A 17,918-nucleotide genomic window follows, 5' to 3' on the forward strand; every position below is an offset into this window, starting at 1 on the left:
ACTTTGCGTGGGCTCTCATTAATTGACGGGGGTTGCGCCATGGATCGGGGCAGTGATCGAGACCTAGCTCGATCAGTTGGTTGGGGGCGAACGGTCCTAATTTTGGGTGAAGCCTTTTTGTCTACCGATTGGCCCGACACCACATCGGTTTCAGGGTTGGCTCCCTGCACAATTTCGCGGTTGTTCACGTACCCAGACAGAACTGAGTACGGGTTCCACTTGAGTTTCTCGATCTACTGACCTAGGGGCTGGGGCTGCATCGATGTAGTTTCACAAAAGCTACACCCTGCAGTGTTGAGGTGCAATGTTTTAAACTACACCCTTCCCTTACGGAGGCACAGTAGATATCCCGTAGCGGGCTCCCGTCGAGCCCGCCTTGCTTCTTCTGCTAAGCGATCTCTAGCTGCGGCGTCTCAGAGAATCCAATAAAATAAAATTCCCTAAGTTTCACCACATCCAGTCGATCGGCCTTTGCCTCTCTTTCTTGCCTAAGGCTTAGAAGTGCACGATTTCGCTATCACGCTTACATTCGTGATGGAATGAAAATTCCTGCTAGTCGTACAACCTCTTTCACCGTTGGCTCCTCGTCGTCTTCTCGCCTCGGAGAGTGAAAACGCTCAACTGTTACCTCGCTTACATTCGAGGTAGGACAACTGATTTTATGATCATCATCTCATTGTTTGATTTGCTTGTCTAGAAAAATGCTTTAGAAATGCGTACAATGTGTTTTCCTGTTTAGGATTTTGTCCTCTTCAGGGTTTGAGGTGAATGTTTAGTGTTGGCAGCAAAAGCAAACAGTCCGAAAAACACACTGGGGCAAGCGCCGTGTCCTGGTGTTCTTGGATCCTTGGTTATGCCAGACGGTGGTGTCCAGAAGGCTAAGAAGTCAACAGAGAAGAAAGTTTGATGGATTGTTGTTGGTTCCATAGACATTTACGTGTACTGTCCGTGCTTTGCTCTCGACCAGTCTCCCTAGAAACCATTGTACAACGACAGGCGAACCTGCGTCCCTCGTCGGCGGTCAGGAGGTGGCTTTGAGCGCAGCGTGGACAGTGAGCGTTCGAGTGGAGAAAATAGTTGCGGCTATTTTCTTGGGACGAACAGGTATAATTGTGCAATGAAGTTGGGAAACCGCAAAAAACCAACTTCTCCCTGTTCGGGGTAGGGAAGAGGAAATGTTAGAGGTGGGTACGGTAGGCTAACGGGGTAGCCTCAAGGATGTTTTCGTACTCCACCGGGAGTTCGTCAATGCATGTTTGCATTAGAGCGGACGGTACATGAATCTTTTTGCGTTTGGGCTTTCGGTGGAGTACGTGGCCGGAAGATGAACAGGAACATTTGAGAGATTCTTGTGTGTCGGAAGGGGGGCCGTTGATTACTTTGATTGTGAAGTTCCTGTTCAGAGAGTTTATTCTCTCGGTGATTTTGGGGGTGTTCGAGATGTTATGGATTTCGTTTGAGGGATATCGCCAGTGCTCATAGTTACATCTACGCAAGACTCTACGCTCTGTCCTCAACAACCTCTCTTGTTTTTGTCTTGAGCAAAGAGAGTAGATACATGATTTGTACTCCATGACGGGTCGAATAAAGGTCTTGTAAGTGTGAATGAGAGTCTTCTTGTGTGTCTTGCCAATTTTTCCCGAGAGAGCGTTGAGAAGTCTGGCCCTGTTCCTTACCCTATCTAAAGTTGCCTTTAGATCTGCGTCCCAATTGAGAGTCCTGGTAAACAGTACTCCCAAATAGTTCACAGTCGGGCTAACAACAAGCCTTTCTCCCAACAGACTCGGAGGATGTTGGTCGTCATCATTGCAAATGATTCTATTTGACACAGAAGGGGCGCGAAACACAATTGTTGTTGTTTTGTTCGCATTCAGCGTGACTCTCCACTTACAACACCATTCGCCGACGCCGTCCAACAGAGCCTGGGCTCTTCTGAAGAGGAGTCTTGGGTTGTATCGAGAGGTAGTTGAGAGCAGAGTCGTGTCGTCCGCATAGAGAAACAGCCGAGTACCTGGGATATTTTGGTTAGTGATGTCGCTGTTGTAGATGATGTACAACAGCGGCGCTAGGACTGAACCCTGGGGAACTCCAGCTTGTGGAATGAAGGGGGTGGACTTTTGATCGCCTATTTTAACTCTGACAGTACGGTTGTGGAGGTAGGAGTGTACAATTTTGGTAAATTGCAATGATAGCCCGATGTCCAGAAGTTTCCGAACAAGCCCGTCGTGCCAGACCTGGTCGAAAGCCTTCTGCACATCCAGAAATGTGGCTATGGCGATTGAACCATCGTTGATGGTTTGAGTAACTTTAGTAGTGAAATCTATGAATGCATGTTTAGTAGATTTACCTGACTGGAATCCATATTGGAATTTTGGTATGATATTGTGGTTTTCGAGAAATTTATTGAGCCTCTCTTTTAGGATTAGCTCAAGAACTTTGCCCAGAGTATTGATTAATGAAATTGGTCTATAGGATTCCACGTCGGTTGGGGGTTTGCCTTTTTTCAAAAGCATGATGGTGTTGGCCACTTTCCAAGGAGTAGGAAAGTGGCTGTTTTTGAGACATGCATTGAATATTTTAGTTAGAAGAGGAATGATACTCTCTGGAAGTTTTTTGAGGCACCTTCGGTTGATGCCATCAGGTCCGGGAGCGCTGTTTTTGCCGATTTGGCAAATGCTCTCCGTTTCCCTGTCGGTGAGGGGGTCCATGATAGGATCATAGACTGGAATGTAGTGGTTGAGAGTAACATTTACTATGTATTCTGTGTTGAATTTAAATATGCGATCAAAGTTCGGGTTATCTGGCGTTTGAAAATTGTTTTGAAGCGAATTTCTGAATGCTTCGGCTTTCCCTTCTGGGGAATTGACTATGTGATTGTTGACCAACAGATGAGATGGTTGAGATAATTTTTGTTTTGTTAGGACTTTGAATTTTTGCCAGAATTTACCTCCGTCTCTGTAGTCCAGTTTTGAGGTAGCATCTTCCCATCGGCGAGCCGTTAGGACAGATATCTCCCTCTTTATCCTGGCACAGATCCGGTTGTACTCTGTTTTGATTAGTGGGTTTCTGTTGGCCTTGTATTGACGTAGAAGACGTCGTTTTTGTTGAATTTTGGCAATGATGTATTGTGGAAGTGCCGGTGATGTATAGGTTATTTGTTTGAGTGGAATTGCGTGCGTGATCGCCTCAGTGATGAGGTTCTCGATATCGGTTGCACTTGTGTCGATACTATCGTTAGTATCGAGTTCGCCTAACATAGGGAGATTTTGTGTGATGAAGTTTTGGAATTCAGTCCAGTTAGCGTGACGATAGTCTCTTATAGATCTTGGAGGGTTTGGTTGTTTTGGAATGAGTATGTCGGTGTCGACAAGAAGAGGTAAGTGGTCTGACGTTATCGAATCGCCTATGTGGCATCTATCCCCGAACCGATCCAGAATGTTACTAGTAACTAGGATGTGGTCGACAATAGAGGCCCCATTGGCGTTCAAAAACGTGAATTCAGTGTTGGTGATTCTTGAAATAGGAAGGTCTAGTAGATAATCCGTGAGGCGGATGCCTTCTGGGTTTTGCCGGTGATCACCAAACTGTGTGTGTCTACAATTTAGATCGCCCATCAACACAGCCTTGCCGAGCCTCGAAAAGTACTCTAGCAAATGCCTGTTGAGTGGTTGATCCGGGTGTTTGTAGTAAGAGACTATCGTGAGGGTTTCGTTATTGGGGATGTGCACGTCAATTGCCAGGAAGTCCACATCAGGTGGACGAAATATTTTTTTTTTTTTTTTTATGATCCTCGACTTCCTTCTTAAATACACTCTCAGCGGCCCATCACTCTTTGGATCCATCGGAGTGGGGAACTTAGTGGAATTGCGTTGGCATCGCGTACGGTTCCTACCGGCGAGCCGAGAGAGGCCAATCGTTACAGTGTCTTACCATCAACTTTTCTAAGGGTTTTGAACTATGCTGTTTCTAGCATTAGTTTTTTCTTTCTGTGTCGGGTCGTATCTCTATTGCCTATTGTATGACTGTTTTGTAAATTTCGCCTTTTATTTATTTTCTAATGTTTTTATGTCTCCATAATATTCCATTCAGAAATTCTGCCGCTTTGTTTGCTCTATTCACTTGATCTTCCACTTATGTTTGGTACTTTCCATAGCTAGATAGTGTAATATCTAGATATTTGAACTCCATCCCTTGTTCTATCTTATATATAAATCTTAGTAAATTTGCTATTATAATCATGCATTTTGTCTTTTTTGGGGAAATAATCATGTTAAATTTGCTAGTGGTTATATTAAATTTTTAGAGCATACGTTGTAAATCATCTCCACTTTGAGAAAATAGTATTGTGTCGTCTGCATAGCAAATTATTTTAAGTTGTTTTTTTCATTTGATATCCTTTTTTATTCCTATTTTTTGTCTTATTTGATCCATGATCAGGTTGAACAATAGAGGGTTAATGGAATCCCCTGTGTTATCCCATTGTCACGTTTAATTTGGTCAGTTAGTGGTTTTTCTACTTTTACTTTTATTTTGTTATTCTGGGGGATATATTCGATCATTTTTATTGTTTATAGAGGTCTATATGTTACGTACCTTAAGTACATAATATTTCTGGCCCTGTAAAATGCCTTTTTGTTATATTCTAATGATTCCTCTTGAGCTTGCCTCATTATAAATATAGCGTCGATGCATGATCTCTCCGACCTTGTTTGGTTGAAACCTTGCTGTTCTGCTAGTATTATGATTTCCTTCAGTTTATTTGTTATCACTTTGGTGTTTAATTTTAGTGGTCTGTTAAGTCCTCTGTAGTTCTCCTGGTCCGAATTGCCTTTTTTTTGAAGAGAGGTATTAGGACGCTTGATCTCCTTTCTTGTGATATTCGGCTTTGTTATATTTCTTTTTGGGTTAGTGTTAATATTTGTTTGGTCAGATCAGGGCCTCCGTACTTTAGGAGTTCGTTCGATATTCTCTTCTCTCCTGATGATTTTATATTTTTTAGTTTCCTAATTGCATCCTTTACGTATCCCTCCTCAATGTTTATGTCGTCAATTATGGTGTTGGTGGTTCATTTTTGTCACCTTTAAGAAATAGGTAAAAGTTGTCTGCCCATATTTCTCTCTGAATTTTTCTCGTTTTTATTAGTACCCTGATATCTTTTCTTTGTTCAGTGTGCATTCTCCATACTTCTCCTGGTGTTTCGTAAAAGTCGTGTTCCATCTGTCTTGAGATACTCTCCCAGTGTTCCCTTTTTTTTGCTTTCCCTTTTTATTCTATTTATAAAGTATTCGTTTTATTTCGGATTCGTTTATAGTGGTCGTATGTCTGTTGTGTTTTTTGTGTTTTGTATTGTAAAAAAACTTTCTTCTTTTCTTCATATTTTGTCTTTACTTCTTATTTCATGAGAATTATTATTTTATATGATACCAGGTAACCTATTTCTATTGAATTGAAATATTTTACGTCGATTATTTTTGATTGATGTATATCTCTGTTGATTATAAATTAGTCTGTCATAGATGCTTACCCACGGGTGTTGTTGAATGTATACTTTGAGAAAGCCTTCGACAAAATACGTACAACACAAAAGTATTGCAAACATAAACACGGAAATCTTAAGAAGGATAAAAAACGAAAAAAATACTTAACACTACGAAGGAAACGAAAGTGAGCTGCTTTGGTTACATACTAAAAAATAAAAATATAAGATAATGCAATTATCGTACATAGTGATACAAGGGAAGGTGGAAGGAATAAGAGTATTTCAAATCTAGTAAATCGTGCTACAAATCGTGTGCTGTAAATTATTTAAATGTGTATATACTTTTGATTATTAGGAAATTTATGAAACAATAATTTAAGATTTGGGTTTTAGCTCCAGTGACAGAAAAAATTCGAGGAACTGCAAATTATGATAGAGGAACTCGCAGGCAGCTCCCAATACGTCGGTCTAAAAATGAACATGAAGAAAACAAAAATAATGACAAACACAGATGACCCCAGACGCATAACTATAAATGGCAGTGAGATAGAAAAAGTCCAGGAATATATCTACCTAGGCCAAATCCTGAAACTTGACAAAGAAAATCAAAGTGCGGAAATTAATAGGAGAGCAAGACTAGCATGGGCAGGATTTGGAAAACTTGGTTGGATACTTAAGAACCGAAAAATACCTCAATATTTGAGGACCAAAGTGTTCAACCAGTGCATCCTTCCTATCATGACATATGGGTGTCAAACCTGGACCCTAACCAAGGCAAATATGAATAAACTAGCTACAACAGAAAGAGCTATGGAAAGAGCAATATTAGGTATACGACTGTCAGATAAAAAGAGGAGCGACTGGGTAAGATCAAAAACAAAAGTCGAGGATATAACAACAAAAGTTGCCAAACTTAAATGGAGCTTTGCAGACCACACTGTTAGACAAAAAGACCAACGTTGGAATGCCACGATACAACATTGGAGACCTTACCAAAGTAAACGACCGAGAGGAAGACCACAGATGAGATGGGTTGATGATATTAAAAGAGTAGCCGGAACGAATTGGAAATATGTTGCTCAGGATAGAGACCGATGGAAGGAGTTGGGAGAGGCCTATGTCCAAACGTGGACGATAGAAGGCTAAGAAGAAGACAGAAAAAATATTCTGGCAAATGTTGTCCATAATCCTGACAGCTCTCAACTGATTTAATTTAAATGTTTAAAATGTTTAGATGTTTAAAAATAGCTTCAGAAGTAATACTTTCTTAAAGAGTATATTGATATGCACTTTTGATTCTAAATTTTTAATTTTATATATCAAAATTTATCAATTAGAGACAAATGTATAGGGTAGAGCATTGTTGGTCGAATATTGAAATACCCTATATAAATAATAATATATTGTGGTGTATTTATGATTATTAGTTCATTTATTAGCAAATTTGGCGTTAGAATTTATTTTATATTTTATTTTATTATTTTATGAATTCTTTTTTTTTGTTGATTTTAAGTGAGTAACAACTATATTAATAATAATAATAATCGGGGATAATATTTTTTAGTGTAATCGTTTCTGGAGAACAAGCAAGAGCTAGACTAAGGAGTTTAAATCCCGCAGGAAGCGATGTGGATTTGTTTGGGTAAGTAACGAGATAACTTTTATTTTTTTAATATTTTATAACCTAATTTAAAGTTACTGTTTTAGTTGTTAGTTTAATTCAACTTGAATTTATACAACCCATTTTAAAAGGATATTGGCTGTAATAAGTTAGTCTAACATTTATTTTCGTTCCGTTTTGATGGCATTCTTTAAATACTGTTGTAAAACAATAGAAAAATGTTACTAGTCTAAAAATCATACGCAGCTTGATTGATAGCGCTATGGAATGTTTTAATTGATGAAAAAACAAAATCAAATATTATATTTTCTTTTAAAAATTAGAGGTTAACAGGTAGATGTAACTTTTCGAAAAAAAATATTTTTGAACTACATTAGTAACTTGCTTATCCCTTCGTTTAAGGTGTGTACTGTGTTATCATTTTATTAGGCTATTATTGTACTAGTGCGCTAACGTGGCATCTAAGTAAATTAAATCGTCGAATATTCTATAATTAACTAGATATAACCTATTCTTCTTCTTCTTTAAGTTCCATCTTCTATCGAAGGTTGGAAATCATCATGGCAATACGGACACTGTTGACTGCCGCTCTAAATAGCTCTGCACTGCTGCATTCGAACCATTCCCGTAAGTTCTTAAGCCAGGATGTACTTCGTTTTCCCACATTTCGCTTTCCTCGGATTTTGTCTTGCATTAAGTTGTAATAATGACTATTTTTCCCTCTCATCACAGTTCCCAAGTACTCAAGTTTTCGTCTTTTGATAGTTAGTATTATTTCCGGTTGATTTTCTATCCTTCTAGTTACTTCCACGTTCGACACTCTTTGAATCTATAATATTCCTAGGAATCTTCTGCAACACCAAAATTCAAAGGCGGCCAACTTATTCAAATGGACTTGTTTCAATGTCCATGCTTCCAAGTCATAAAGAAGAGTAGAGGACACGTAACAACGAAGCATCCTTAGGCGTAGTTCTAACCTTAAATCCCTACAACAAAGAAACTTTTTAAGTTTAATGAATGATGCAGGTGCTATTTCAATACGTGTCTTAATTTCTTTGGTTTGGTCTACATTTGATGTTATCCATTTCCTAAGTATTTTTAGTTTTCCACACTTTCAATTACAGTATCTTCAATAGTTAATTGGATGTTTGCGTGTGCTGATTTAGTTATGATCATGCAATTAGTTTTCTTTATATTCATCTTCAGTCCGTACTCATGACAGCGTTCATTAAGGCGTTGCATTACGTTCTGTAAATCATTGTTGTTATCCGTTATTATTACTGTGTCGTTTGCAAAACGTAAGTTATTCAAAACTTCTTCATTGATAGATATACCTTCTATTGAATCTGAAAGCGTTTCTTGAAATAACGCTTCACTGTAGACATTGAAAATTAGTGGAGACAGCACGCAACCCTGATGGACTCCTCTTTGTATTTTGATATCTTGGGTGTCCTGGTTGTCAACTCTTACCTTGGCAGTTTGATTACAATATATATTAGATATAATTTTCATATCACGACTGTCAATATTTTTGTTTTTTAATATATCTACAAGCTTTTTATGTTGAACTTTATCAAATGCCTTTTCAAAGTCTACAAAATATAAGTACATATCCTGATGCATATCCATGCGTCTCTGGGCCAGAACATTTAAGCCGATCATAGCATCTCGTGTGCTCATACCATTTCTAAATCCAAATTGTGTGTCACTAATTTCATATTCGAGAGTTCTAACAATTCTGCTGTGTATTATTTTCAAAAATGTTTTAAGTGTGTAACTCATTAAAGATATTGTTCTGTGATTTGAGCAGGTTGTTGCACTTGACTTTTTGGGAATTGCTACAAAGGTCGATTGCAGCCATTGTCTGGGGATTGTGGCAGTCTGATATATTAGATTAAAGAGTTCAACCATTACATCAATACCATCTTCATCAATAAGTTTTAATAATTCGATATGCACATCATCTGGTCCAGTAGCTTTACTCTCTTTCGTGTTTTTAATGGCATAGGTGACTTCTTGTCTTAATATAAGTGGTCCGGTATCCTCTGTGATTTCTAATGACAGTTCTCCTCTTTCATCAATAAATAGTTGTTGGAAGTAATTGGTCCAGTGGCACAATCTCTCCTTCACGTCAGTAATAATATCCCCTTTATCATTTTTAAGGGTATTCGTTCTTGTGCATTTTTCTAGAACCTGTCATTTCTTTTATATTTTGTGTAAATTAAAGCTGTCATACTTTTTATTCAGGTCATCTATTTCTTTGCATCTGTCGGAGAGCCACCTCTCTTTTGCCTCTCCAATTTTATTTCTGATGTTTCTCTGAATTTCTTCGTAATTATTCGGGTCTTACGATTTATGTTTAAAACCCATTAGGTTACGTTAATTTGTAAGCATCTTTTAACATTTTTGCCAAGCTTGTGGACGGCAGCAGACCCCGTCGGAGTAACATGTTCTCATTGAACGAGCAGTCAATAACTTATTTTATACGTACCGTAGTAAAATAAGCCATCAGTTGCTTCACCAATGTTTCAGTTGCATTACAACCGACCTTTTTTACTTCTGTATTTAAAAACTAGTTTATATAGGATGTTTCTAAATAAGCATGACTAACTTTAAGAGTAACACAAAAAAATAATGCCAGTTTGCTTAATAAACATATGTCTGCAAATGCTTCGTTTCGGAGATACGGGGTGTTGAAATTTTTCTTTCAAACTGCCAATTTATCTATTGCTCTAAGACCGGTTGAGCTATGAAAATTAAATTTAGTGGGTTTTAAGAGGCAGTTAGTGCGCATTTTTTGACATACGAATTTTGTATTTATCATTGGCGTGCATCCGGGTAATGGTCTGAATTTTTTTAAGGAAAAATTAATAAAAATTATTTTTGAATTCCTCGTTTAATTTATGATAAAAAAACCTCTCTTGTCCTATTTTTATATTATGCACCGTTTCTATGTAAAAAAATAATCATTTTAACGCGTACTTTTCATTTCTTTAATACATTTTCAAGAACTGTCTAATACAATAATACTTAAACTAGAACAATAATAGAAAATAACACTAATAAGATTTAAACGAAGCTCAAAGCTACAACAAATGTTCAAAATGACTTCCGTCAGAGATGACAGAAGAATTTTATATTTATCATTGAAGTGAGTACGGGTAATAGTCTGATTTTTTTAAAGACAAAAATAGTACGCCACTGAGGTATTTCAAATTAAAAACAATTTTTGAATTCCTTGTTCAATTTACGACGAAAAATCTTTCTTGTTTGTTTTTCATATGAGGCGCCGTTTTTTATGCAGAAACACAAATTAGCAGCCTACCATAGCATGATACATAGACTGACAGAAATTCCCATATCAAAAAATAACTTCGAAATATAACTGAACATCATTAAACAAATAGCAGTAAACAATGGCTATAAATAACAAACAATTAACAAAATTTTAAACCAGAAACTCCATCAGAAAGCCCTGAAATTAGTCTATCGACCACCACAGAAAGAACCCAATACCTTCTGCTCTATCACATATACTGGCAAGATATCAACAAAAATAGCCAGATACATAAAAAAGAAAGGAATAACACCAGCTTTCAGAAATAATAACAACTTAAGAAAATATATTAAGAACAATAATAGCCGAAAGAGAAAACAACTACAGAGTGGTGTTTACAAACTAACTTGTGGTGACTGTCCAAAAACTTACATCGGTCAAACTGGCAGAACCTTTGACAAACTGATAGCAGAATACAAAAGGGTTCTCAACAATAGAAAAACAGACACTTGTACATACGCAGTTCACCTTCTAGATCATAATCATTCTTTTAATTAACAGTTTCAAATTCTGCATTAAATTAATAAATTGAGAAATACAGATATAATTCTGAATGACTAACTCGAGGCAAACAGCTCCCCACTCCTCAACCTCTTCAGCTAAAACTTTAAAAAGACAAACCCATAGTAATCTAAATCACTTGAGAAAGGCACTCTGCCGAAAGAGATGTAGTCACATAGTTGTAATAAATTTTGTGGAAGTATAAAAAACTTATTTTTTAAGTTAATTGCGAAAAAACGTCGTAAACGTGGTTATTTTGTAGAAAATTTAACATATTCAGTCGCAAATAACTCTAAAATTGTTAACTTGTGAAAAAACTTTATAGAACAAAAATTGCTTAGAATTATTCATTTTATCCATTTCCGGACTTATTTCGAACATCTATTTTTCACCCCCAAAAGGAGGTGAAACACCACTAGGGCAAAAGCACACATCGGCACAATATCACTTTTTTTCTTTGACTTGTTAGCTATGTGTATGCCAAATTTCATGTCAATTCAAGCGGTTCTTTAAAATTTATAGGTTTTGAAATATTTTACTTTTAAAGAACGTACTATTACATTTTTCGCGTTAATACGTATAAAAAGTTATATCGTTTACATAGAAAATACACCAAAAACAATTTACTAAGATATGCCTTCAATATCGAAATCCAATGATCCATTAAAGCCGTCAATGACATCTTGAATGCCTTCGTTCCCTACGATATTTTCATAAAATTTTTTAACATCCAATGGAATAAGTTCCAATAACGACATTATGTCGTTAAGTTTTGGGATAGAGACAGGTTTTCCATTAAGCCACTAAATTTGAAGTTTGGAGGAATACAAAAATTCTGTAGTTCTTGTTGCATTTCTTCTAACTCGTTTACTTATGTCTACTTCTTGAAAAATTTTTGAAGATCTAAGCTAATTATTTTATTATGCACGTCGTGTAACCTGATAAGAAATGACAGCACTCTGATCGCTTGTTGGTTGACGACTGAGGCACAATGATACAATGATTCATTAGAGCTCGAACTTTGTTTTAAAATAACGAATTACCTGACAAAGGATGTCTTTTAATGCAATATCTTGAACGTTAGAAAATATGTTGTGTTTTATAATAAAGAATGAACAGACTATTTATGGCGCTTGATTCGTTATTACACTTTAAAAAAAATCGGATTTCACTCCAATTATATCTTATTAATTTTCTTACATGAAAGTTGGATTTGTTCTCGATTCTTACCACACCACGAGCTATTCTGAAGAAATTAAGAGATCAAAATGTACATAAGCAGATGGTCTCTGAAACAAAATTAAATAACGGTCTCTATTTAAAAAACAATTATATATTTACTATATTTGAGTCGCTCAGAGCAACAGTGGTCTATGCCAAAAATTGAGCATTTTTAGATTAATACACTACTGGCCAAAAAAATCGGGACACCTTAAAAATGTGTCATTTTTTATGTCTCGAATCTCCTTAACCTGTTTTCCGATTTGAATGATTTTTTTAATATGTTATAGCGTTATTCTCTAGTAATATCGATGTAGTAATAGTGTTGATGATTAGGTAAATGTCATTGTATACCGGGTGTAACAATAATACTGTGTTTTTTCCTGAAACTTCGTAACACCCTGTGGAATATTTTAGCATTTAAAAAATATTGAAATTAAAACTCAATTGTACTTAGCCTTTCTTAATATTCTGCTTTTTGACTTATTCACTTATGTTGGACAATGAAAAAGTTATTCTGAAGCTATTTCCTTGTGGCATTTTTATGATTAATTATTTATATGGGAAATAAGCCACAATTAAAATGAAAAAAATAATTTTATTAACGTTTCGACGCCCAAATCGGGTGCCGTTGTCAAAATACAAAATATTACTAAATAAACAAAAATGTTGTTGCTAAGCAAAAAAATTCTTCTAATAATTTATTTAATCTGACTCATTTATATTGGCTTATTTCCCATATAAATAATTAATCATGAAAAAGTTAGGTACTTTGACAACTATCTATGTTCTTCATCAATACAGGGTGTTTCTAAATAAGTAAATATCTAAATATCTAAAAGAAGGTAAATTTCCAGAGTGCCTGAAGACAGCCATCATTATTCCTCTTCATAAGGGTGGTGAAATATCTAATACCTGCAATTATAGACCTATTGCACTACTACCGGTACTCTCCAAAATCATTGAGAGACTCATAAAAGCCCGACTTATGTCCTTTCTAGTTGAAAACAACATTTTATCACAAAATCAGTTCGGCTTTTTAAATAACAAATGCACCACTGATGCCATGTTTTCTGTACTACATGAGGTTTATCAAGCACTGAACAATAATCTTCACACTGCCACCGTTTTTTGTGACTACGCCAAAGCTTTTGATTGTGTAAATCACAACATTTTGATAAAAAAACTAAATTTCTACGGAATTCGAGGCATTTCTTTAGATTGGTTCCAATTTTACTTGGATGATAGGAAACAACTGGTTAGAGCAAATGATGCAGACTCTAGTCTCAAAAACATTGTATGTGGGGTACCTCAAGGTTCAGTATTGGGTCCTCTACTTTTCCTTATCTTTATTAATGACATCACTACTTTAAAAGTCGATGGAAAAATCTTTCTTTTTGCTGATGATGCCAGTATCACTTGGAGCAACTCAAATATTTCAACTCTTCATGCTACTATAACTTCTGATCTACTTACAATAAAAACCTGGTCTGACTCAAATTTACTCTCGTTTAACGTAGATAAAACAGTAGCATTGTCTTATAAAGGAGCTCTTCAACCCTTACCTCTTAATAACAGCCAGATCAGTACCGTTGACTCTGTAAAATTTCTTGGTATTTTTTTAGACAGCAACCTTAAATGGTCCCTCCATATCGATTTGTTACGGAAGGAGCTCTCTTCAGCTTGCTATGCTATAAGATCTGTTTCGAATGAACTCAATTTAGCATCTTCCAAAATAACATATTTTTCTTTGTTCGAGTCACATCTTCGTTTTGGTCTTCCTTTTTGGGGTTCTGGTACAGCTGCCCAATTCGATGTTATTTTCAAATTACAAAAAAGAGCAATAAGATATCTGTTGGCCTCAGAAGAACAACACATTGCAGAAGTTATTTCAAAGATCACGGAATTTTAACCCTTCCATCTTTGTATATTTTAGAAACTGTTTGCTTAATTCGTAAACATCTACATGTCTTTCCACCAAGACCTAATCATGACTACTTCACGAGAAATTCTACGTTTGACGTCTATTTGCCGACCCCGTCCTCGGAGTTAGTAAAGAAATCGATATTATATTCCGCAAAAAAAATGTACAACCATCTCCCCCTACAACTAAAATCGGCACCATCTTTCCACAAATTCCGTAAACTGACAAAAGCCTACCTGTCTGAAAGACCATTCAGTAGAAGATTTTTTAGTCAATCACTAAGAAATTACAGTACCCTTTGTACAAGTAGTATTTTTATTATTTTTTTATCTATATTTGGGTGTCATATGCAGCAGCTTAACTTTTTAACTTTTTAACTTCTAAACCTTTTTTATTAATTATTAGGTACACTATGCATTTGCAATTTATTTAAATTTTTGTAATTGATTATTTCTGTTTTAACTTCATTATTATTATTATTATTATTTAAATATATTGACGATTTATGTAATTTTAGTAAATTGGATTGTTACTGTTTTGTTTTTTTTACTATTTATAAGCTTTGTCGATAAAATTGTAAAATTTTTCATGGCAATAAAGCATATTTCTATTCTATTCTATTCTAAGTGCGACAAACTTTGGGGTAATTCTGCATGAAAAAATAATGACCGTTTGATTTATAAACATATGTCTGCAAATGCTTTGTTTCCGAGATACAGGATGTTGATTTGTTTCTTACACACTGACGATTTATTTATTTCTGCAAAACAGGTTGATATATGCAAATGAAATTTGGTGTATTTTAAGAGGTAGTTATTGTGCATTTTTTGACACACAATTATGTGCAGTAGAGCGTCGATAATCCGAACTAATTGGTACAGGGGGAGTTAGGATTATCAAATTGTTCGTATTATCGAACATATGTTCAAAATACATACAAAGCTCATAAACATAGTACATATTATGTACATACAGTGTGTCAATTTGAAAAGTTGCCACCCCCTATAATTTGGTCCCTATTGAAACTCTAAAAATATGTATACAAAAACACGTCAAATTTATTTGTGAGGGGGACATTTTGTAGTCCAATTTTCAACTAAATTACATCAACCCTCTAGCGGGGGCGGACACAACTCCCAAAATATTTAATGGAAAGGGGGTTTAGTGATAGCTCGTTTTAAAGTTAATTCAATTACCTTTTCAAAAATACCATATACATTATAGTTCTTTTCAGTACTTTTGGAATAATCTTGAATCCAATACTCTAAAAATATTTTGGAGTTCTGAACTCATTACTTAATAAATGTAAAGACTGAAATAGTTTTGTACACACTTATGAATACAGGTAAATAGGAAGAAGTGTACTTTTGAAGTGTGTAAATTAAATAATTCCTAGCTGAGCGCTTTCGGCTTATAAAGCCATCTTCAGAGCTATGCTATTGTAGCATAGCTCTGAAGATGGCTTTATAAGCCGAAAGCGCTCAGCTAGGAATTATTTAATTTACACTTCAAAAGTACACTTCTCCCTATTTACCTCAATACTTAATGTCTTTACGGTTTTACTTGATTTTTCCAAAAATACTCCAGAAAAATATTTTAAATAATCCAATACCCCAAAAAATTCAATTTTGAGTTTAATACTCCAAAAAAAGTTTTAGAGTTCTGAACTCGATACTTAATACCTGTACGGTTTCACTTGATTTTTCCAAAAGTACTGAAAAGAAATATAATGTATGTGGTATTTTTGAAAAGGTAGTCGAACCATCTTTAAAATGAGGTATCACTTAACCCCCCTTTCTATTAAAGATTTTGGGGGTTGTGTCCGCCCCGCTAGAGGATTGATGTAATTTAGTTGAAAACTGGTTTACGAAATGTCCCCCTTACAAATAAATTTGACGTGTTTTTGTACATTTTTAGGTTCTCTATAAGGACCAAATTATAGGGGGTGGCAACTTTTTAAATTGACACCCTATATGTACATACGTTTTAGTTACAAGGAATAAAACACCTGCATAATAAACAAATATATTGTATGTATTTCTGCATAAACAAAACAGAAATCCGCGGTCATATTTTGCCCATATTGTCATATTAAATCCAAAAATTCGGTCCGAGATCATATTTTTTAATTTTATAATTTTTTTGCGTTCGGATTAGCGAAAGTTCGGGTTACGAAGGTTCGGATTGTCAACGCTCTACTGTATTTTATATTTACCATTGGCGTGCATACGGGTCATATTAACCGGTCATATTACGTGTATGCACGCCAATGGTGAATATAAAATTTTTAGTTGTATGTCAAAAAATGTGAAATAACTACCTCTTAAAACCTACCAAATTTTATTTGCATATCTCAACCAGTTTTAGAGCAATAAATAAATCGTCAGTTTGTAAGAAAAAAAATCAACATCCCGTATCTCGGAAACGAATCATTTGCGGACATATGTTTATAAAGTATACTGTCATTATTTTTCATGCAGAATTAATCCTTAAATTTTGTCGCACTTATTTAGAAACACCCTGTATTGATGAAGAACATGGCTAGTTGTTAAAGTACCTAACTTTTTTATTATCGAACATAAGTAAATGACTCTAAAAAGAGAACGTTAAGAAAGCCTAAGGCTACAATTCAGTTTTCATTTCAATATTTTTTAAATGCTAGAATATTCCACAGGGTGTTTCGAAATTTAAGGAAAATACACAGTATTATTGTTACACCCGGTATACAATGACATTTACCTGTTCAGCAACAATATTAACTTCTCGTGTTTTCAATGAATAAGGATATAACATACTAAAAAAATCACTAAAGTCGGACAAGAGCTTTAGGAGATTCGAGACGTCAATAATGACCCATTTTTAAGGTGTCCGGATTTTTTTGGCCAGGAGTGTATATCAATAAAAGCAGCAACATTAAATCTTCATATTAACAAGGGTCTACACAAATTACCTCTATATTTGGCTAAATATAACATTATTTGTAGCGCCATCTCATGAAATATGGAAATACGAATGCAAAGATTGCATTTATCTCAAAACTTCGTTTTTTGGGGTTAGGCCACTGTTGCTCTGAGCGCCTCATTTATTATAAGACCATATTTGTAACTTTTACTTCTATGTTTTAGGCCTCGAACCGAAATAGCGGAAATGGAAACTGTGCTGTGATTGAAGGAATATTTACATATGAACAAAGAAGAGATAACACCAAGAATCAGCGAGTTCGCTGATAACTGTTTTTCTTTCGATGTATAGAAAACTAATCGTTTGTGCTCAGTAAAAGGATGTCAGGATTTGATATTATCTGGGTTACTTACATTTTAATATACAATATCTTACCAAATCCTTAATTTTCTCAATTTTGATTTTTCAAAAGATAATTTTTAAGGTATTTTATAGTGTTATGGTCAATTGGTCAGTGGATCATAAAAATTGCAAAATCGAAATGTTAAAATCTAAATTATTTGTAGGAAGTATGCAATAATTTTATCTCTTTTAAATTTTTAATTAATTATGAACATCATGGCAAGTACTCATCATTGCACCAATCAACAGAAAAATAAACCAAAATCAATGTATTATTTAATGTATTAATTAATTTATCCAAAAATCAAATTAGACATAACTGCTCGGGGAACAAAAATCATACTCGCCTTTGCCGATGACGTAGACGCAGTAGCACAATCAACATTAGAATTCAAGGACATTTTCTCGAGCTTTGAAGAAGTTGCACTAAACATCGGTCTAAAAAATAAATGAAGACAAAACAAAATACATGGTCGTCTCAAAACAAGAACGACGGCGAATAAGACAAAATATTACTCTAAACGATCATAAT

At 35.2% G+C, this 17,918-nt stretch overlaps 1 protein-coding gene across 1 annotated transcript in view; it reads left to right on the forward strand.

The window, feature by feature from the left end:
- LOC114339632 (glutamate receptor ionotropic, NMDA 2D-like) overlaps positions 1-17,493 on the forward strand; it is a 362,257-nt gene extending 344,764 nt beyond the window's left edge. Inside the window, exons 7-8 of the mRNA XM_050652847.1 lie at positions 7,044-7,121; positions 17,209-17,493. Of these exons, the coding sequence (XP_050508804.1) occupies positions 7,044-7,121; positions 17,209-17,248 (118 nt within the window). The 3' untranslated portion in view covers positions 17,249-17,493. The remainder of the gene's footprint in view (positions 1-7,043; positions 7,122-17,208) is intronic.
- Positions 17,494-17,918: the final 425 nt, after the last annotated feature.

Source organism: Diabrotica virgifera, chromosome 6 (genome assembly GCF_917563875.1).
Source record: "Diabrotica virgifera virgifera chromosome 6, PGI_DIABVI_V3a".
In the NCBI taxonomy this organism is placed as follows: Eukaryota; Metazoa; Arthropoda; class Insecta; order Coleoptera; family Chrysomelidae; genus Diabrotica; species Diabrotica virgifera.